The 22,743-nt window shown below is 43.3% G+C and overlaps 1 protein-coding gene across 1 annotated transcript; it reads left to right on the forward strand.

Moving 5' to 3' along the window:
• Positions 1 to 24: 24 nt before the first annotated feature.
• On the forward strand, positions 25 to 21,696 carry LOC124770389 (protein krueppel-like; the record flags this gene model as incomplete). Its single annotated transcript, XM_047249214.1, has 3 exons — positions 25 to 44; positions 468 to 656; positions 21,549 to 21,696. Coding segments are annotated over exons 1-3 (357 nt in total), but the record flags the coding sequence as incomplete, so codon positions are not given.
• Between the last annotated feature and the right edge of the window lie 1,047 nt (positions 21,697 to 22,743).

Below are 22,743 nucleotides of genomic sequence, written 5' to 3' on the forward strand. Positions count from 1 at the left end.
CACCCATTAAGTTAAGTATCTAATATGAAAGAGCAACACATCAGGTGAGTTGTAGGAAATGGGGAAAGTTACAAAAAAATTGCTCAGAATCCTGGATTATGTGGTCTTAATTGTACAGGATGGGAAGGAAATACTGATTGTTGTTGCCTGCACTGGACGAGACTTGAAAACCTGAGAACTAAAAGGGGAAGAGATGTTAGTATTATCGATTCCACGGGCTTGTGTGCTCGTCTCAACAAACAGGAGTGAGCTACATTCATGACAGTGGCCATATTAAATTACTCATATACTGACTGATATGTACTACTGCTATATAATCGGTAACATGTACACAATTGACACTCAAGATCTGCAAACAAAGCAGTGTGCATAGATTTTATCACAGTGTGACACAGTGCCATATACTGAAAATGTATTATTTGTGACATCTTTCCTCGTATTAAAGTGTCCTTTCTGTTCCCGAACAGGTGTGATGCTTGTGGAAAGTGCTTCCACCTCACCCACAGCTTTGCCCGCCACATGCGCACCCACACAGGCGAGCAGCCGTTTGCTTGTGATGTGTGTGGGAAGCGCTTCAACGACAGCGGCAACATGGCCAAGCACATGCGCACGCACACTGGGGACCTGCCCTATCCGTGCCCGCAGTGCCCGAGACGGTAAGCTGCTGTAATCTAGGTTGCTGTAGTCGACTTTCAGCTGTCGATTATTATAATATAATAATTTCATGCCATTCGATAACTTTCAATGGGACTCAATTTTGGTGGCTTGCGGATCCCTAACCTATCCCAGTTATCAGACTGGGGAAGGGGCTCTATGGTATAATGTAGAATGTAGTGTCATTTCCTGCAAATGTGCACATCATTGAGGGGTGAAGGCTAGTTAAAGGCAGACTGAAAAATCTTTGGCATGAGCAGGATTCGATCCTGCGACCTTTTGGTTTCCAGGCATGCACTTTATCACTAGAGCACAAGGCCCAGTTTGGTCTATTCTTTCTTGTGGTTTATAGATCTACACGTAACTGTGCTTCCTGTGTAAGGCTCATTATTGATTTATTCTAGTCGTTTTTTCAACTTTTTGTTGATTCATTTAGTGAATATATTGCCAATTCAGCTCTGACATCTTCATTCTGGACATGATACTTCATAAAATTTAATTTTTTTTTAATTTTTTTTTTTTTATGCGCTCTGTTGGTCGCAGTACCACAAATGATGTGGGATGTATTTAATTTGTTCTGTACCTCATTTTCGACCTGGTAGCTTGCAGCATGAAAAGTTAAAATGAAAAACTTGTTTTAGAACATAACCATTTAGTACTGTTTTTGGAGCACACATTCCTTTTCATTTAAAAACCATAATACTAATCTTTTTGTGAGAAATTTTAAAATTTTAGTTGTTTCATTTCTGCTCCAAACAAATCATCCTCACTCTCCTGTAAAATTATTTGGTCTTCAGCAAATGTCGTAGTGTTTATCCACTCATCTGGTCCAATATTAATGTCTCAGTTGACATTGATTTTCCACTGTATAATCAAGTTTCATTATTGTCATTAAAAAGAGTGTAAATAGGTTTACCATCATCTTTCTAAAGAACATCTTAAAATATATCGACTGACCCTGTCAGAAACTTTCTCGTAGTCTGTAAAGGCAAAACGTGTTCCACAATAAACTTGGTAGTTTTTTCCTGTTTGTGTTACTGCAATAACATTGTCACCACAAGACCATCACTTCCGTATCCATTCTGCTTGTTGAACAGTACTGAGTCAGCTACGTTTTTAAGACAATTGTTGAATAAGAGTCTAGACTCACACATCAAATACCTGTACGGGGAAGAGATACACAATAAACTGAAGAAGCTAGACAAGCTTCAGCATAGGGAGAGCCTTCTGGCCTCCCTGGTCTTTCTGCTGAGATGATGAGAGGACTGTATTGTACCATCTTTTGCAAAGGTCATTAATCACGTCATAACTCCAGCCACTAACCAGCTAAACAGAAGAGTCAGCTTGGCCCTAGTAAGGGAGAGGATCTGATACATTTGATGAGACCTTGAGATAACTCTTCATGTTCAGTTGCAGTTGGTGTCGACACTCTCCCCTAACTCGTGGAAGTTGATAGGTATTTTTAGCTGGTCTTGAGCCAGCAGAACACAACAGTCAGCCGCTTGCAGATGAAGCAATAAATATGGATCCCTTGCAGCCGAACCATCACGAGAAGAACCTCGTGGATCTATAAATGATTGTACAGAAAAACTAATTGCCAGTGTACTAGGAAAGGGTCAAATTTCGCACTGACACTGACAACCCTTAAGACAGTGGAATTTATCAGCATGGTGAAACAGGTTGCTCTTGAACTTCTGCAACCTGCTGTGGAGGAAATGAGATGTGAAACATTCTGTACACATACTGGGGTGCTTCCATCAAAGCTGAACATCTCTGGAAGAGAGGAAAGTGCTTAAGTGCCTCTGAGGAGGTGGACAGTCATCCTTCCAGGAGACACAGAAATTTCTATATTTCTACTACGGCTTCAAGTACACAAGCAAAAAATGTGTGACCTGTGAGGGGATGATGCCCACAGCAGAATAGAATACATTCCAAGCAATTGACTGAAGAGGAAGACACGTGAGCTTCTGAAGCACACAGTCCAAGGTAAGAGAGTGAAGCGATTTTGTCCACAAGCAGCTGCACCACCTAGACTTTACGGACTACCTAAGTCCATGAGGATGAATGTAAATCCACCCAATTGTTAGTAAAATCAGTGCACCGATGCTTGAATTAGCTAAACATCTGACTGCTTCTCAGCCCCTCAGTGGGCAGATACCAGCACCATGATTGGGATTTGTTACATTTCGTCTGGCAGCTGATGAACTGTCTATTGGGCTGAGAAGACCCTACAGTGAGCTTCAACATTTTGTCAATCTTTAAGAGAGTGCCTCTAAGAGACTCCCTAGGCCTCATAGCAGAAAAGTGTGGGCCAGCACTAATGAGACTGTCTTAATTTGTGTTTACATCAACCTACTTTTTATTCGACAGGAATTACTGCCAACCCAACAAATATAGGGAGTGGCGATGGGCTGCCTGCCATCGCCAATAGTGGCCAATATGTTTAGGGAGGCATTTGAAGAAGCAGCCCCGAAGTCAGCAGTTTTCAAGCTCTCTCACTTTTTTTTTATACGTAGCCGATGCGTTCATAATCTGACCGCTCAGATGATATTGTCTGCGAAATGTCTTGCAGTACCTGAATTCACTGCACCAGAACATCAGATTCCCTCCAAGGGGACATCACTTATCGAAGGTGCCTGTGGTGCAGGGCAGGATGGTTCTCTTGCTCTGATTGAGTTGAGGGCTGTGGCGGCGGTAGTGTAGCTACTGGCAGGACAACAGAGTTGGTGTTGTCTCAACAGAAGAGCCAGAGAAAGTATGCAGAGAGGTCCCAAAAGGTGTAGGGAAGCCAACCTTTTCGGGAAGTACTCTTAAAAAAATATCTGTGTCCTCTAGAGTGGAGGTTGGGTGTGGGGCCATTAACCCTCACCTTGTAAAAATGTCACATTATGGAACTATAATGAGAGTCTCTGATAATGAGTGGACATACAGAACACAACTTTGGCAAAGAAAAAGGACAAAACATTTGACAATAGTAATTTGGAATACATGAACAATGTAGAAACCTGGAAAAATGGAGAGAAATAGCTGAAGAAATCGTAAAGTTTAAGTACAGTATTGTGGCACTACAAGAAGTGAGATGGCAAGGGCAAGGACAGATAAATATGCCTCAGTAATCTCTGCTATACATACAATGGGCCCGAAAGAACAACAGGCTTTATAACAAGAAAAGAGTTTAGGAGAAGTCTTTTGGAATTTGACCCTTTAAATGCATGATTCAGCAGACTGATAATGAAGGGGAACTCCAGGAATATAACAATACTAACAGCATACACATCAGGAGAGGAAGGAATAAAAGAACAGTTTTAGGAAGACTTTGAAAGCGCATGTGGTAAAGTACAAAACTACAACTCACTGCTAGTTTTGGGAAACTTCAATGTGTAGGTTGGGCAAAATGAATGTGGAAGAGTATTGGGAAAATAAACATTACATGATGAAAGTAATGAGAATGGAGATATGTTAGGTTAGTTTGATGCTAAGAATAATTCACTCATCAAGAGTATGTGTTTTCCACATGAAAGAATACATCTTGGAGAATGGAAATTAAATTTAAGTTCAGCACTTAACCAAATTGACCGTGTATAAGTAAAAACACAAATTACCACATCAGTCAAAGATGTACAGATCTGCATGTCTGATAGTCATAGTATATGTAAGAAAAGGGAAAGGGAATGGCTGACAGCAAAATTTCAGGAGATAGGAGAAATAAAGGAACAGAATGAAACAAAAAAAATCTGTTGTGCAACAGGGAAGACAAGAGAAAATTTTCAATCGACACTATGTGTGTTTTGTGTTGGCTGAAAATAGAAATGGTAAGGGAATAGAAATGGTAAGATGATCAGAGACAAACAAAAAATATTGCAGAGATGTGCAGAATATTTTGAAGATATGCTCAATACCAATTTAGACCAGAAATCCTCAAGAACAGGAGGTGAATATAGAGGCAAGAGAAATGAAAGGAAAGAAGCAAAAAGATCAACAATGCAGGAAGTTCAGTCCGTGATAAACTGAAAAATAACTGTGCGCGTGGTGGAGATGGGATAGTGTCAGTTCTTACAAAATTTGGTGGTCATCCTATAACAGGGGCGGGCAGGAATACTGCATGTGTGCAGTGCACTTGCACATGTGCAGTTAACAGGTGTTCCGCGTGCACGCAGGGGCAAGCTGGCCACCCGCTTCTCTCCCCTCCCCACCATAATGTCTCTCCGCTCCTTCCTCTGTAATACGTTTTGTTCCCTAGCTTGTTTTATTGAATGAAGGAATAAGGTTAGTAGGAGTTCTTGAAAGAAATCATGGTTTGAAAGAGTACCTATTACCTACGATACATTTTATTCAATTATCACAGGTGGAGTTTACAATACATTTAATGTCTGGAACAAATTTTCTACATACAGACAAACACAAACAGTTGCGCGAATTTTCATCACTAATGTTTGCTCTTAACTGAGACATATTAATTTTCATAACAGAAAAAAATCTCTCACAAACGTATGTCAAGCCATACATTGACATTATCTTCGCGGCTTCATGATGGAGATGAGGAAACTCTTGCTGTGGAAAGTCGTGATAAAAGTCTTATTACATGTCTTGCCAAAAGGAACTTGTCTCTCAGATGAGAATTACACTGTAGCTCTATTAATTCCATTTGCAAATTGGGATGAATATCAACAACAGAAACAGAAAATATTCTTGAGAACCATTCAAAAGCTTGGGATAAATGTAATATATCCCCAAATCACTTGAGAAATTCCTCTTTTATTGTATTAAGTACGGAAACATATTCTTTGCAGTTCTGTTCTCGCACAGTAGACAGAGCAGGAAATGTTCTGCGTTCCCTGACGAGAGCTATTGTTCCCACAGCTCAAGCTTGCTAGTGAAAGCTTGCACCTTTTCAGCCATTTCACAAATTAGTTGATTTTATCCTTGCAAACTTGTGTTCAATGCATTCATGTGTCTGGTAGTGTCCACTTTTAAATGCGATGTCGGCAACCCACTCTGGATCTTGTAACCTTGGGTCATACCTTCCTTTGTCGTTTAAAAACTAATTTATTGGTATTCTCAGCTCAAAAAATCTTTTGAGTACATTACCGCGGCTATGCCAGCGGACTTCACTGTGGTATGGTATGTCACCGTACTCTTCCCCAATTTCAGATAAATATGTGTGAAATTGTCTATTTGTAAGCCTGTGGGATCTCAAATAATTAACTACCCGAATAACCACTTGCATGACGTCCCCCAGTTTTGCTGCTTTTGCACAGAGTTCTTCTTGGTGCAAAATGCAGTGGATGCTCTACAATGATTCTTCTGTGCACTGTAGCTTTTTCCTTAGGAATCCAAGAAATCCCATTTGTTCCCCTTTCATTGCAGGTGCTCCGTCTGTTGTCACTGACACCAAACGTTCCCAGTTTAAGCCAGCTGAATCAACGGCTTCTTCAACAGCTTTTAGGATGTTTGTGCGGTCGTGCTTTTTAAAGATATCATATCTAAAAAATCCTCTATTATGTGCAGAGCAGCGTCCACGCAGCGGACATAAATCACTAATTGCGCAGTGTCTGAAATATCTGTGGACTCATCAAGTGCGATGGAAAATGCAATTAACTCCTTAATTGATGGTAAATGTCACCTGCCATTGCACTTATACAACGACTTACAGTCCGTTGAGAAATAGTGATAGCTCGAAACTGATTTGCATTTAGTGGGCAAAGTAAATCAGCAGCGTCATTGATGCACTCCTTTATAAACTCACTTTCAGCAAATGGTTTTCCAGCTCTCACTATATTAAGCACAATCTTATAACTTGCACGTACTGCTGAGCTATCATTGTTGTCGTCCTGAAAAATTGAAAGCAGTGCTCCATAAAATGCTAAATCAGTTAGATGAGAAACATGAGGAAAGAAAGTCGCAGATCTCTTGCGACAACAGCAACTTACGTCAGATTCATCTAGTATTGTCATATCACTCTTCTTAAGCTCAGTCAATTTCTCCATCCGCTCAGAATCCGACAATAAATTGTACTCGTCCTTGTGAAATTTATTATATGGCGTTCAATACTTAACTTCCACTGACCAGTGAGAATACTGCCACATATTAAACATTTCTAATTTTCGGATTTTTGCACAAAGAAAAAATGATTCTCCCATTCCTTTTTAAAAGATAGCAAATCTCCACTTCTCCATTTTCTTGCGTAATGCAGCAATTTCCGGTTCTTGAAATACAACTTTCACTGCGTAGTGATCGCTTCGCATCAACGTCCGCAGCTTAGCCTGGTACTACACCGCCGCAACCTGCCGGCTGTCGCCACTACCCCGGTTGACGATTGCACGCAAGCAGCACATGTGCAGCGCTGTGCACTAATGAACCGCGTGCAACGTTTGCCCGCCCCTGTCCTATAATATGCGAAATACATGTACTAAGAAATAACATATTGGAAAATGAAATCGTGCTTGAAGACTGGGAAACTGTAATAATATGTCCTATATATAAGAAAGGAGGAAAGTGAGCTTGTGAAAATCATAGAGGCATAACTTTATTGAATATGGAGTAAAAGATATTTTCTAGTGTGCTGAAAGAAAGGATGAAGAAGTATCCTCAGAGAATGCCAACGTGGTTTCTGGCCAAATAGAGGCACTTCTGACCAGTTGTTTATTATTAGACAAATAATGCAGACATTTTATGACTATGATGTAGATTTTCACTTCCTGTTTGTTGATTTTAAGCAGTCATTCGATAGTATAACAGGCCAACATTGTATAACATTTTAAAATAATTGGGCATCTGTGACAAGCTAAGAAAAAGTTAATAATGATGGACACAAATGATGGAGTGGAACAGGGTGGCAGGTCTCTCTGCAGTCCTGTTCAGCTCAGCACTGCCTAGTCTAATACAAAAAATAGACAACAGAGGTTGAATAATTATGAAATCCAATCAGATATGTGCATATGCAGATGATATTGCAACTGTGGCAAGAGATGTACAGTGATCGGCCAGGACATTATGACTACTTACTACAGCTGGTATGTCCACTTTTGGCACAGATAACCGCAGTGAAGCATCATTGCATGCAAGAGCAAGGCCTTGGGGGAGTTGGCACCACATCTGCAGATGCAGGTCACCTAATTCCCATAAATTCTGCGAAGAGGGGCTGATGAGCTCTGATGCCACATTCAATCACATCCCAGATGTGTCCGATCTGGTTCAAATCCAGTGAAGTGGGGGACCAGCACATCATTGGGAACTCACTGCTGCATTCCTCAAACCACTCCATTAACTCCTGGTCTTGTGTCATGGTGCATTATCCCCTTGAAAAATGCCACTGCTGTCAGGAAACACGATTGTCATGAAGGGGTGAGTGTCTGCTATCAGGAGCAACAATCCTTGGCCGCCATGGTGTATGAGCTCCACTTAGCCCATGGATGCACACGTGAATGTTCCTCAGAGGATAATGGTGCCACCAGCAGTTTGTCTCCATCTCACATTACAGCTGTCAAGGAGTTGTTTCCCTGGAAGATGACAGATTTGTGCTCTCCTGTCGGCACGAAGAAGAGATTCGTCAGTCCGTACAACTCTCTGCCGCTGTACCAACATCCAGTGCCAGTGGTCACATGCCCATTTCAGTTGTAATTGCTGAAGTTATGCTGTTAACATTGGCACATGCACAGATTGTCGGCTGTGGAGGCCCGTTGTTGCACTGTGCACTGTGTATTCAGACACACTTGCACTCTGCCCAGAATTAAAGTCTGATGTTAGATCCGCCACAGTTTGTCGCTTGTCCTGTTTCACCAGTCTGCCCAGCATTTGACACCCGATGTTCGTAATGATGGGTGGCTGCCCAACTCCACCATACACGGACATGGTTTCACCTTGGTTTCGCCACATGTCGAAGATTCTCACTCCTCAAACATCCAACAAGTCGTGTGGTTTCCGATATTCTCATGCCGAGCCTCCGGGCCATCACAATCTGCCCTCAGTCAAAATCAGATAGACCGAGCACCTTCTCCATTTTACACACAGATAGCACGCTCACTGAAACTACAAACGCAATGCGTGTGTCTGACAAGCCGTCATTCCTCACCAGATGATGCTGCTATCACATGGATGGGTTTATATTGATAGTAGGTTGGTGGTCATAATGTTCTGGCTGATCAGTGTAAACACCTTTAAACATATCTACAAAATAATGGAAGCAGAAGTGGCAAAATTGGATGTACAGTAAACAAAAACAAGACCAAATACAAGGTAATGTACAATTCTAAGGTAGTGTCATTTTAAGAAGTGATAACAATGTGAGAAAGGATAAAAGATGGAAACAGAGCCTATATTGGATACTTACAGGTATTCAAGAATTCTCTAATTACAAGGTCAACCTAGTTTACATTATTTGAAGTGGAATGATCATATAAAATTAATTGTTGGTAAGGCGGGTACCAGGTTGAGATTCATTGGGAGAGTCCTTAGAAAATGTAGTGCATCAACAAAGGAGGTGGCTTGCAAAACACTCGTTAGACTTATACTTGAGTATTGTTCATCAGTGTGGGATCCATACCAGATCGGGTTGACGGAGGAGATAGAGAAGATCCAAAGAAGAGCGGCGTGTTTCGTCACAGGGTTATTTGGTAAGCGTGATAGCGTTACGGAGATGTTTAGCAAACTCAAGTGGCAGACTCTGTAAGAGAGGCGCTCTGCATCGCGGTGTAGCTTGCTGTCCAGGTTTTGAGAGGGTGCGTTTCTGGATGAGGTATCGAATATATTGCTTCCCTCTAATTATACCTCCCGAGGAGATCACGAATGTAAAATTAGAGAGATTCGAGCGCGGATGGAGGCTTTCAGACAGTCGTTATTCCCGCGAACCATACGCGACTCGAACAGGAAAGGGAGGTAATGACAGTGGCACGTAAAGTGCCCTCCGCCACACACCGTTGGGTGGCTTGTGGAGTATAAATGTAGATGTAGATGTAGATGTATTTCCTTGTGCAACCAGTTTTTACATACAGGTCACAAATGTGGGTGATGATAGAAGCAGATATGAACAGCCTAAGAGCATTTGAAAGGAAAATACTGCAAAAAAAGTTATGAGCCTGTGAGAGGGGCCAAGAGTTGGAGAGTAAGGTGCAACAGTGAAATGCAAGAGCTTATACAAAGGAAAGATGTAAATCTCAAAGAACACACTGGTTAGGACACATGGAAAGGATGAGCAATGACAGTAAGCACAAATAAATAATGAAAGGTAGATTCTATTCCACCAGAAGGAAGGGCCGACCAAGATGGAGATCAAAGGATGGAAGAGGAAAGCAGAGAATAAACAGCAGATTCATTATGGAGATGGAATAAAACAATCAGTTGCTCCACAAGCGAAGACCAGTTGGTGTGTTAGGAGATAATGTCTGCCATAAACAGACACATAAAGATTTGTACTTGCATATCTCCAGCCCCTTCACGATGAAGAGATCCCCCCAGGGGGCTCGCCGCTCTTTGGTGGGTTTGTTTGTGGCTACCACGGGGCTCCAGCCTTTGCCCTTCGTGCTGCCTTTCTATCCTCTTGCTATTCTTTTTACCCTCCCTTGGGGAACATGTCCGGGGTGTACTGGGAATGTTCTGCATTGTCTGTCGATGACGTAAGAACAGTCTCACCATTATTTTTCGCTTCCGTTTCCTTTCTCTGTTTCCCGTCTCCTCTCGTTTCTCCACTTCGGTATATGAGGTTCCTCTTTTTCTTCTTCCTCCTTGTGTGCTCCTGAAGGCCGGCCCATGCATCTGACAGGTAACAGGTGACTGCGTAATGCATAATTCCCAGCCCAGCTTGACAGGTAGGGTTCACACACACCCCCTGGTCTAGGCCAGGCTCAGGGAGGGGTGATTGTCTGAGCTGCAACCTTTCCAAATTGCTGAATGGTCCTTCTGTCAGGTGTTCGAGAGGTGTGACCTGGAGTGTGAACAATCACCTAAGGCGGTTGTGCCCCCTTGTGAAGGGGGCCCCCAGTTGAAAGGAGTGTGCCATTGCAGACGCTGGCAATCATGGGGGAGTTTTTTTGCAGTGAGTCAAACATCTTCACAATCAGTGTCTATGAAACGTATATGTAATGAGGCCAACGATTCAAAGACCCTTCCCACTGCACCATGGCTCCTCGTGGTCTCACGCACTGAAGGTGGTCAGTCCTTCGCGACGGTAAATCTGTTTATTATTCAGAAAGGTGTTGACGCAATTGCCAGCCCTGTGAAGTCCTCCTGTTGTTTACGTAATGGCACTTTGCTTTTGGAGACTACTTCTGATTCTCAAGCACAACAATTGCTTGCTGCCTCACTTCTGCACAGCTACCCTGTTCATGCTGAGGCCCATATAACTTTGAATTCTTCCTGTGGTGTTATTTACACTGCTGATCGACAGTCTAATCGAGACCGAAATCCAGTCTTACCTCTCTGATCAGGGTGTCATTGCTGTACACTGGGTAATGAAAAATGTAGATTCCTCCTTAGTGCCCACCCGCACTCTTTTTCTCACCTTTGATAGAGTGGTGCTTCGTCCAAGATGAGAGCAGGCTACGAAATTATCACAGTCTGGCCATACATTCTGAACCTGATGTGCCGCTACCAGTGTCATTGTTTCAACCACACTAAAACGTCTTGTCAACTCCCAGCCAAATGTGTAACCTGTGGTAGGAATGAGCACGAGGGTGATTGTCCGCCTCCTCTTCCCTGCTGTATCAACTCCAGTGGTAACCGTGCTGCCTCCTCTCGGGATTGTCCCATGTATCTTGATGAACGCTCTGTCCAAGAGATCCGGTTAAAGGAAAAAGTGCCTTACCCTGTTGCTCGCGAGTTACTGGCTAGTCACAAACCTTGCATTCTCCCATCTGGCACCTATAGTTCTGTTCTTGCTACCCCTCGCTTCATGAAGGACATGGCCGTGCAGACATGCAACCTCCAATTCATCCCTGAGGTTGTGAAATCGCCCAGTGTCAAGGTAGCATCACAGTACTCCCATCCAGCTGTGCAACAAGCCACTGAACTCCCGCCTCAAGGGGCAAATCCACCAGCTACACAACCGGTAGTCAGGAAAGGACAGGAGGAGTACTCTCGTGAAGACTTCCTATGCCCCTCCAGCCAACAATGCCCGAGTCTTCCTCTAACTGGAAAGGCTCAAAGAAGTCCACCAAAAACAAACTGTCTTCTCCTTCGCCAACTTGAAGAGCCTCTTTGATGGTGTTGCCACGTGATACCTTAGCCTGGCCAGCCTCCGTGTTGCTGGTGCGCACCACGAACCGTTTTTCAGCATTTGACTCCACAGACCGGCAGCACCAGCAAGCTGATGCTTCTGTGGACTCCATGGAGCAGGATCCTTCTGCTTCTGTGCCCTGTAGTAGCGACTCTTCATGGCTGTCATTCGGCAGCTGCCGACGTGACACCCGTACATCTCTTCCTCATCGTGACTCTCCTCCAATGGAACGTGTGTGGCCTTTGGTCCCACAAAGAGGATTTACGGCTGCTTTTAGCATCGCAGCGTCCTCTTGTACTCTGCCTTCAGGAAACAAAGTTGCGCCCTTACTGCCGCTTTGAGCTTTCACATTTCTTACCAATTCGTTTTGACCTTTCCTCTGAGGTCTCATGGGGGTGTCACACTGCTCATACGGGATGACATTCATAGTCAACCCATCTCCCTCACTACCGATCTTCAAGCTGTTGCAGTTCGCCTTTTCCTTTTCCACCTGACTTTTTCTCGCTGTGCCATTTATGTCCCTCCTCCGTCATTCGATGTCACCAGGGCAGGCTTCCTTCATATTATTGGTCAGCTACCTCCCCCATTTTTGCTACTGGGTGACTTTAATGCGTATCATCCCCTTTACTCCATATACCGAGCGAGGTGGCGCAATGGTTAGCACACTGGACTCGCATTCGGGAGGATGACGGTTCAATCCTGTCTCCGGCCATCCTGATTTAGGTTTTCCGTGATTTCCCTAAATTGCTTCAGGCAAATGCCAGGATGGTTCCTTTGAAAGGGCACGGCCAATTTCCTTCCCCATCCTTCCCTCACCTGAGCTTGTGCTCCGTCTCTAATGGCCTCGTTGTCGACGGGACGTTAAACACTAATCTCCTCCTCCTCCTTTTTTCCCTACTCCATAGAGACTGATGACCTCACTGTCTGGTCTCCTCCCCCAAAGAACTCCCCACCCCATCATCCCCTTTGGGGTTCTCCCAGGACCTGTTAGAGAGGTGCCCTCTTGGCTGACCTTCTTAACCAACTTAACCTCTTCTGCCTTAACGATGAAGCACTCACTTTCCTTTCTGACTTCTCGCACACATATTACCATTTGGACCTATCCTTCTGCACTGTCCAGCTTGTCCGTCGTCTTGAGTGGTCCGTTCTTTCTGACACTTACTCTAGCAACCATTTCCCCTGTGCTACCCATTTGCTGACTCCTACCCCATCCATGTGCACGCCCAGTGGCAGCTTACTAAGGCTGACTGGCAGCTTTATTCCTCCCTGGTGCAAGATTTCCCCAGTTGTGATGACCAGGTGGAATATCTCACAAAAGTTATCCTTACTGCTGTGGAACATTCCATTCCTCACATTTCCTCTTTACCAGGCCGTGTCCCAATTCCTTGGTGGACTGAGGCATGCCACGATACAATTCGCGTTGGAGATGTGCTTTCCTCATTTTTTAACCATCATCCTACGATGGCAAACTGCATTCATTATAAACAGATACTTGCGAAGTGTTGTCATGTTCTTCAGGATAGCAAAAAAGCTATCTAGATTTCATTCGCTAGTTCTTTTAACAGTTCCAGCCCTTCCTCTGTCATGTGGGCCAACTTCCGATGGCTCTCTGGAACCAAGATCCATTCGCCAATTTCCGTCCTGACAATAGCAGACGATGTTATTGTGGACCCTATTGCTATCTCCAACACCTTGGGCCACCATTTTGCTTCCTCCATTGGAAACAATCAGAGGAGGCTCTGGTGATAATGTTCTCTTCTCAGAATTGTGAGTGCTACAATGCCACTTTTACTGTGAGGGAGCTAGATCATGCTCTCAGTTCATCCTGATCCTCTGCCCCAGGGCCAGACGCTGTCAACATTCAGATGTTGCAGCACCTTTCTGTTGCGGGCAAGCACTTTCTGTTTAACACATACAACCACATCTGGGCAGAGGGCACATTTCCTGGACTTTGGTGTGAAGCCATCGTCATACCCATACCTAAGCCTGGTAAGGACACAAACCTTCCTTCTAGCTATCACTGCATGTCTCTCACCAGCTGTGTTTGCGAGGTGATGGAACATATGATTTGTACCCAGCTTGTATGGTGGCTCGAGTTGTGCAATTTACTAATGAATGCACAGTGTGGATTTAGAGCACTGTGTTCTGCAGTTGACCATCTCGTTACTCTATCCACCCATGTCATGAATGGTTTTCTGTGGAAATCCCAGACTGTGGCCATGTTTTTCAATTTGGAGAAGGCCTACAACACCTGCTGGAGAACTGGTATTCTCCATACTCTTTACATGTTGGGCTTCCGTGGCTGCATGCCCAGTTTCCTTCAGGAATTTTTAAAAGACCAAGTTTTCAAGGTGGTTATGGGTTGTGAAACAGGCGAAATACCCTCAGTCTTCAAGAAGAATATAATAATTCCAATCCCAAAGAAAGCAGGTGTTGACAGATGTGAAAATTACCGAACTATCAGCTTAATAAGTCACAGCTGCAAAATACTAACACGAATTCTTTACAGACGAATGGAAAAACTAGTAGAAGCCAACCTCGGGGAAGATCAGTTTGGATTCCGTAGAAACACTGGAACACGTGAGGCAATACTGACCTTACGACTTATCTTAGAAGAAAGATTAAGGAAAGGCAAACCTACGTTTCTAGCATTTGTAGACTTAGAGAAAGCTTTTGACAATGTTGACTGGAATACTCTCTTTCAAATTCTAAAGGTGGCAGGGGTAAAATACAGGGAGCGAAAGGCTATTTACAATTTGTACAGAAACCAGATGGCAGTTATAAGAGTCGAGGGACATGAAAGGGAAGCAGTGGTTGGGAAGGGAGTAAGACAGGGTTGTAGCCTCTCCCCGATGTTGTTCAATCTGTATATTGAGCAAGCAGTAAAGGAAACAAAAGAAAAATTCGGACTAGGTATTAAAATTCATGGAGAAGAAATAAAAACTTTGAGGTTCGCCGATGACATTGTAATTCTGTCAGAGACAGCAAAGGACTTGGAAGAGCAGTTGAATGGAATGGACAGTGTCTTGAAAGGAGGATATAAGATGAACATCAACAAAAGCAAAACAAGGATAATGGAATGTAGTCTAATTAAGTCGGGTGATGCTGAGGGAATTAGATTAGGAAATGAGGCACTTAAAGTAGTAAAGGAGTTTTGCTATTTGGGGAGCAAAATAACTGATGATGGTCGAAGTAGAGAGGATATAAAATGTAGGCTGGCAATGGCAAGGAAAGCGTTTCTGAAGAAGAGAAATTTGTTAACATCCAGTATAGATTTAAGTGTCAGGAAGTCATTTCTGAAAGTATTCGTATGGAGTGTAGCCATGTATGGAAGTGAAACATGGACGATAAATAGTTTGGACAAGAAGAGAATAGAAGCTTTCGAAATGTGGTGCTACAGAAGAATGCTGAAGATTAGATGGGTAGATCACATAACTAATGAGGAAGTATTGAATAGGATTGGGGAGAAGAGAAGTTTGTGACACAACTTGACCAGAAGAAGGGATCGGTTGGTAGGACATGTTCTGAGGCATCAAGGGATCACCAATTTAGTATTGGAGGGCAGCGTGGAGGGTAAAAATCGTAGAGGGAGACCAAGAGATGAATACACTAAGCAGATTCAGAAGGATGTAGGTTGCAGTAGGTACTGGGAGATGAAAAAGCTTGCACAGGATAGAGTAGCACGGAGAGCTGCATCAAACCAGTCTGAGGACTGAAGACCACAACAACAACAACAACAACATGGGTTGTGTCTTGTCAAATACTTTTATGCAAGAAAACGGTGTGTTTCAGGGTTCCGTCTTGTGCGTCGTCCTCTTTGCTATGCCATTAACCCTATAATGACCTTTCTCCCCCTGGGCATCTCTAGCTCCCTTTTTGTTGACGATTTTGCCATCTATTGCAGTTCTCCATGGACCTGTCTTACGGAGTGGCGTCTTTCAGTGATGTCTTGATCATCTTTACTCCTGGAGCATCAACAGTGGCTTTCGTTTTTCCACTGGCGACGTAGATGGTTTCTCCCACCATCTTTACATCTTTGGCCTGCTGCCCTTCTGTTCATTGAAACTACAAAATTGCTGGGGCTCATGCTCGATAGGAAACTCTCTTGGTCCTCCCATGTGTCTGAAATGGCAGCCCGCTGTATGCGATTCGTCATTGTCTTACATGTCCTCATTGGTGCTTCCTGGGATGGTGTTCGAACCACTCTCCTCCGTTTGTACCGGACGCTTGTTTGAATCTCGAATCGGGGGCTTTGTTTATTCATCTGCACGTCCATCACTCTTACACCGTCTCAACACTGTCCACCATTGTGGCATCCATTTGGCCATGGGCACCTTTTTCACTAGCCTGGTAGAGATTCTTTATGCTGAAGCTGCTGAACTATCACTGTCCTACCACCGTGACTTTCTCCTCAGCAGGTATGCATGCTGTTTGTCTTCCATGCATGGCCGCCCATCCTATGTCTCTTCCTTTGATGATTCCCTTGATCCCTTGGGGCACATCCCTCTTCTCTGTTACCTCCTGGAGTCTGCTTTCGGCACTTGCTACGACGACTTAACTTCACACTACCTGCGACTTTCCCGGTGGCTGTGAACCATTCACCGCCTTATCTTCATGAAGCGACCCATGTTAACCCTGGCCTAAGGACACTACTCTAGCCTCACTCTATCGCCTTCAGTTTCACGACCTTCACATGGAACTTCGCGATCATACCTTTGTGTACATTGTCAGCTCTCGGACTGACTGTGGGTTGGGTGTGCCTTCGTCATTGGCACCCGTGTCGTTCGATATTGACTTCCGGCACGCGGTTCAGTACTTACAGCCGAGCTCTTCGCCCTGTATCAGGCCACAAGTATGTCCGGCGACACAGACTTTTCAATTGTTTCCTCTGCTCAGACTCACTCAGTCTCATGTCAGTAAATTCCTTCCCTCGAAAATTTGTGCTCTTCATACCTGCTCTGTGTTACCACAGATAACGTGTCACTGATGTCGTTTGTACTAAGATTGCAGTACACTTGCGATGCCTAGTTGCTTCCACTGCCTTAAGTGGAATGCCTAAGTTCTGAATAGTGTTCACCAACCTGCAGTCTTTTGTAGTTGTTGTCTCCTGCACAGAAAACAGCACGTAGATCGTGAGTCCATTGTCTTGAGGTTGTGATAAACTGTTAGCAAGGAACTGGTATTGTAAAAATAATTTAATTTTGAATTGGTTTGTTTAAACAGCATGCTATTCGCTTTTTTGTCAGCAGAATACAAGAAACTGTGCAATTATAGTCCACTTTATGAGTCACAAATAATTTCCATTCTTCGCACTTTCACAGAGAATAAACAAAATAACAGAATGCAGTTTTACGTAATTACTATAAAACTAGTTCTTAACCGCATCTCCAAAAATCCATTGGTTGGTAATTAAGTTCTTAGCCAATAATGATGGCGGCAGGCAACATGTCTGTCCTCTGAGACTCCCAGTCGAGCTATCACATTTACAAAGCAGAGATTGCTATTAAGTCTTAGCTGATACTGAACATGGCAGGCATGTCTGTCCTCCAAAACTGCTGAACCAACACTGATTGTACAGCTGAACCTTTTCGCCCACCATCCAAGTTAGGTGTGATTCAAAGAGCTCCAAAGTGCTTTGTCTGCCTTTTTGTTTACCAGTTATTTATTATTCTGTTGCTAGTTAACACTTTTGAAATAATGGAATGATAGCCAGTTATTGAGAGATGCTTTTGTATGAAAGACAAGTAAATTGCCTGTTTAGTTTTTCTAATATTAATAACACACATTTACCATTTTGGCACATTACTTCCAAATAAAGCAGCCAATTGCAGAGGACGGCCACAATGTAGGCGGTTCTCAGGATACCCATATTGAGCCAACACCCACTATTGCTACCTCACACCACATTACATCATCTTCTGACTGCTGGCTTCTCAACTGCTCTAAGGAGAGCTTTTTGTAGCTGAGTATGATGACAGTAAAACCAGAAATATTACAGTGTGTGTGTAGATCAGACTGTCCAGACAGCACAGAAGAGCATAAACACCACACGGACAATAAATGGCTGCTGTAGCAATATACTGCTCCTCTAATGGACATGTCACGAATTATGACAGCACCAAGTTGTTGGGACAGCCTGACACTTTCTGGGATTGAGCTAAAGAGGCCATACAGATGCAGCTCACAATGAGTTGATAAATAAAAGACAGCAGTTTTCAATTAAGCAAGGCCTGGGCATCAGCCTTGAAGACGGTCTGAGGACAGCAGCAGTGTATGTGAAAATCTCAGTGGGACTGCGGATGCCAGACTGTGCCCCAGCAACACTCTTCAGTCACTATTGTGCCCAGTCATCACTTGCAGAAGGCCGGCTTGAGTTATCAGCATTGTCGGGGGGCGAAGTTATAGGGAAGACTTCCTGACTAGAACTTGGCTTGTCAAAATATTGCGCCTCCTGTATGGCGCCAACCTGCTGGATACCCAAGAAATACACTCGACCCTTGCTGAGCCAGCTCCCAATAGTTTGGCCTGTCAATACTCCGGCCCACAACCAGTCTCTAGTCACTCGAGCAGAAATGATGTGCACAATGCTGAATCATCGAGCACAACTTCATTGTTTGGTAATAACAGTGTTAAACACTGCACATGTATTGGAGATTATGGCTTTCTTACAATTCAGTATTTAAAATTTAGTTAAGTTGAACGAAGGAGAGGTGACTGTTTCTGACATCAAAAAGAAAGAAGCTGTCTTTCAGCAGTACGCGATCCATATGGAAAGTGAATTGTGAAAACGGAAGGTTATGAGAAAGAGTGAGAATGAAGAACTGGACGCAGCTGTTTTTGTATGCTCCAACAACAACTCAGTAAGGGAATTCTTTTCAGTGGTAAACAGTTGCATTTAACAAACAACTTGATGGCAGTAACTTGTTGACCGCAAGTGATAGCTGGCTATCAAACTGGAAGAAACAACAAAAAAGCATTTGCCAGCTTACAGTCACCGGGGAAAGTTGCTCAGATAATGGAGAAGATGCAAAAGAGTTTATAAGGAAGATTCAGAAGATAATAGGGAAGGAAGAGTTAACTGCTGATGCTTTGTACAATGCTGTTGAAACTCGTCTCTTCTACAAGATGCTTCCTTCAAAAATGTTAGCTGCCAAGGACAAGAAGGAAGCTTGTGATTGGGAAATTTCAACAGTCACATTGTTTTCAATGCAGCTACAGAAATACACTACCAGTGCAATATCGAGCTGAGAAGAAAGCACGGATGGACAGAGAAATATTCTCTGAGTGGTTCCACAAATCGTTTGTACCAGGTATGTAAAAAGAGCTGAAGAAGAAAAGGTGTTCACTGGAAGCTATCTTTATAACTGACAGTGCTCCCAGTCATCCTTTTGATGTGACTCTAGAATCCCATCGATCAGACATCATTATTGACTTGTTCTTGCCTCCTTGCTGAACGAGTGTGTAAAGGAGACTACCGAGGCTATGTTGAAGGTATGGAAATTAGACAACTTACGTGATGTTTTCCAAACAGCAGCAGCATGGGATAAGTTGGAGAGTGCTACTATACTAAAGAGCTGGAGAAAAGTGTGGCCGTCCATGGAAGCAGAGTTGGTGCCCCATTCTGGATGACAGTAAAGAGCCACTCAGTTCTGCATCATCAGTTGCTGGCACTTTGTGAGTGAAGATGAGAAAGAAACAGTCTTGAAAAAATGTAGCTCATTCTAGCCAGATTTCTGTAAAATAGTCAACTAATTCTGTCTTCAAATTCAAGGTCACATTCAATATTACAGCTAGAAAATACTTCGGTTCTTCCAATGAAACATCCCTCCACAAGTGCCACATTGAGTGTTTTGTAAGTGGAGTGACTTTCTGTATCTTTTCTTTAGCACTCATATTTATAGGATCCACAATTTCACTAGTAAGATTACCAATGTACGAAACATACAGATTGCTGCTTACAGTAAAGTTGACATGTTAAGTTGCAAAGAGGGACAACTAAAAGCACTTACACATTAGCTTTTGGCTACAGCCTTCGTCAGAAAATGCCGCCCCCCCCCCCCCCCCCCCCCCCCCCCCCCACACACACACACACAGCTCATGCACACCAGTATTCTGGTCAGCTGCCAGAGACAGCAGTCATGTGTGCTTGAGATGTGCATGCTGTAGCGTGCACGTGTGTGTGTGTGTGTGTGTGTGTGTGTGTGTGTGTGTGTGTGTGTGTGTGTGTTCGTTCGTTCGTTCGTTTCCTTTTCTCAATGAAGGCTGTGGCCAAAAGATAATGTGTAAGTGCTTTTAGTTGTCCTTCTCTGCAACTTAACAAGACACCTTTATGGTAAATAGCAGTCTATCGTTTCCTTACATTGTTGATATACCAACCTGGAGTTTCCATTGTTTCTCTAATAAGATTGTCAGTGAAGTAGAGTTGGAAATATTCAAGTTTGGAGTTTGGTCGAACACAGTGAGGAATGGTAAAACCTTCTTGCAAGACAGAAAAAAGAAACTTAATGAGATCACTACTGCCATCATGATAAACTTTCCAGCTATTTGCTGCAGATTGTGTCTCTTCATCACTTTCCATTCCATCAGTAGATTCCAATTCACCAGAGCTTACATCACTGCAGATGGCAGAAGTTTCTTTCCAATCACTCACATCACAAAATTCTTAATCCTCAATGTCTCCGAGAAACCACCTGGCAATATCATCACCATCTACACATTTTTGCTGGCTATTGTTGTAATAGAAACATGTGAATGCAATGCACTTTGAGTTGTCAGATCTTCATTCTAAGTGCAACTACCAAATTCCAACAATGCAGTGGATGGAAATTGCAATAACGAAAATGTTTCAGATGTCATCTGACATTGGAGCCATAGTGGAAAATTGTAATGTCAGACCTAGTCCAACAGTGAATCAGAAGGGTTAAACAAAAAGCAGCATAATAGTTTATGGTACTTATATCCTGTTTGATGTTGCCTAACTGGATTGTAGTTTCCATTCTGGTACCAAGTTTTTCTTACATTCTGCATTCTGTAAGTGGAATTCATGGTTTTTCATTCCCACACACTTCAGTTGATATAAATTTCATCATTTATACCATTTATTTTTCGCAGATATAAGGTGTTAATTTTCTTGACGTGGAGCTTTAGATTACACACATGCTCTCATCAACTCTAGATCTGAACTGTTACAAACTATCAACGCAAGAGATGGTCAAAGATATTTTTGAAATGCAGGTATAATAAAGCATAAAGATACACACTGAGTAATGTTTAACACTCATTTAGGTTTAAAGTTTGTATATACTTATTACAATTATTTGAATTTACAGAAATAAATTTTATAAAATCAGGTAACCTTTTAGAACATAACAGTTTCATGATGTGATTGAAAGAAACATTAAAATTTATTACACTGTTGGTGACACACACACACACACACACACACACACACACACAGAAGCATTATTTGCACAAGTATTATGTCAACAAGGAATCTACAATGTTATAACTGCAAACTACGTTACAAAAATGACTAAAAGACTTTATTGTGACAACTAATAATGAGTTCTGTATCAGACTCCTGAACACATTATGCTTTAAAGTCTCTGAAATACAATTTGTTTAGTGCCAAATTTTTAGTGTTTTTATTGCTGCAGACAAGTACACACAAATTTTGTCACGACAGCTTCAGTGACCGTGCGAACCGGGCGAAGCACGCGCGCACGCACCACGGCGACGACAGACCTTTCCCCTGCATGGAGTGCGGCCGCACCTTCGCCAACGGCAGCAACCTGGCGCGCCACCTGAAGGCGGCCCACCGCCACCGGCCGCCGGTGCCGGCACTGCCGTCTCACTTCATCCCCGGTGCACTCCTGCTGCCACCTCTGCCGCCGCTGTCCCCGCCCCCACACCACCACCTCCTGGCAGAGGGGGTCGACGCGGGGCACCCTGGCACTGGGCGCAACGGAGGCGTCGTCTGTTAGGCTATCCGGCCAAGCGGCGAGCAATCTCGTGTAGGTATGTTCAGGCTCACTTGTTTCTCCAGTTGTGGTTGTCATTTGCAGTAGGTACAGAATATTCATTGTGCACCTAGAGCCAGAAATTATGAGGGTCGTTTAGTGAATGAACAGATAGTACAACAAAAGTGGCTTATTAAATTGATACAATTGTTTGTTGTAACAGCAATTGAAATTCCTGACTAGAGCAATACATAAATTATGAGAAAGGTAACCACACGTGTGTAGCAGACTGAAATGTTGAGCACAGTAACGTTCATCAGAAAACAGCATTCAGACTAGCTTTTGGGCAGTAGCTATTTTTCCAGCAATTGTACTCACATTCACACAGGCTCCCAAACGTGCACTCGTGTGGTCAAGCAATATCCAGCAATTTGTAAGCTCTTGTTCCATCTTATTAAGAGACTCCCTATCCCCTCACTGAAGAATTCCTTGCCTCGAGCTTGAGGCCATTTTTGTATTGCTTTCTTCATTACCGAATCTGATGTCGTACAAATCTTCTTTTATCATAATGAACACACACAAGTCTGAAAGGGGCAAGGTGAAGGCTCTGACAGATATGAGCTCCCAAGCCACTTTGCCACTAGTTTCCAAAATCAGCTACATCGTCGGAGGTAGATGTTTTCTCGAAGAAGTGTCACACCTTTTGTCTGCTATCCTAGACATTTCCATTTCCTGTTTACTGTGGACTTAACTTTGTTTCCAGTTGTACACAATTAGTATATACTCCTCGAAAATTAACACCAAATTGGCTCACGGGGCTCTAAAATAGATAGTGCCTGTCTGTGAAGGCCTTGATAAGACTCACTGTACTGGGAAAGTGAGTTCTTGTCACTGCAGACACACCATCCCAGGGCGGCCAAT

The sequence above is a fragment of the Schistocerca piceifrons genome, unplaced genomic scaffold (assembly GCF_021461385.2).
Source record: "Schistocerca piceifrons isolate TAMUIC-IGC-003096 unplaced genomic scaffold, iqSchPice1.1 HiC_scaffold_828, whole genome shotgun sequence".
NCBI lineage: Eukaryota > Metazoa > Arthropoda > Insecta > Orthoptera > Acrididae > Schistocerca > Schistocerca piceifrons.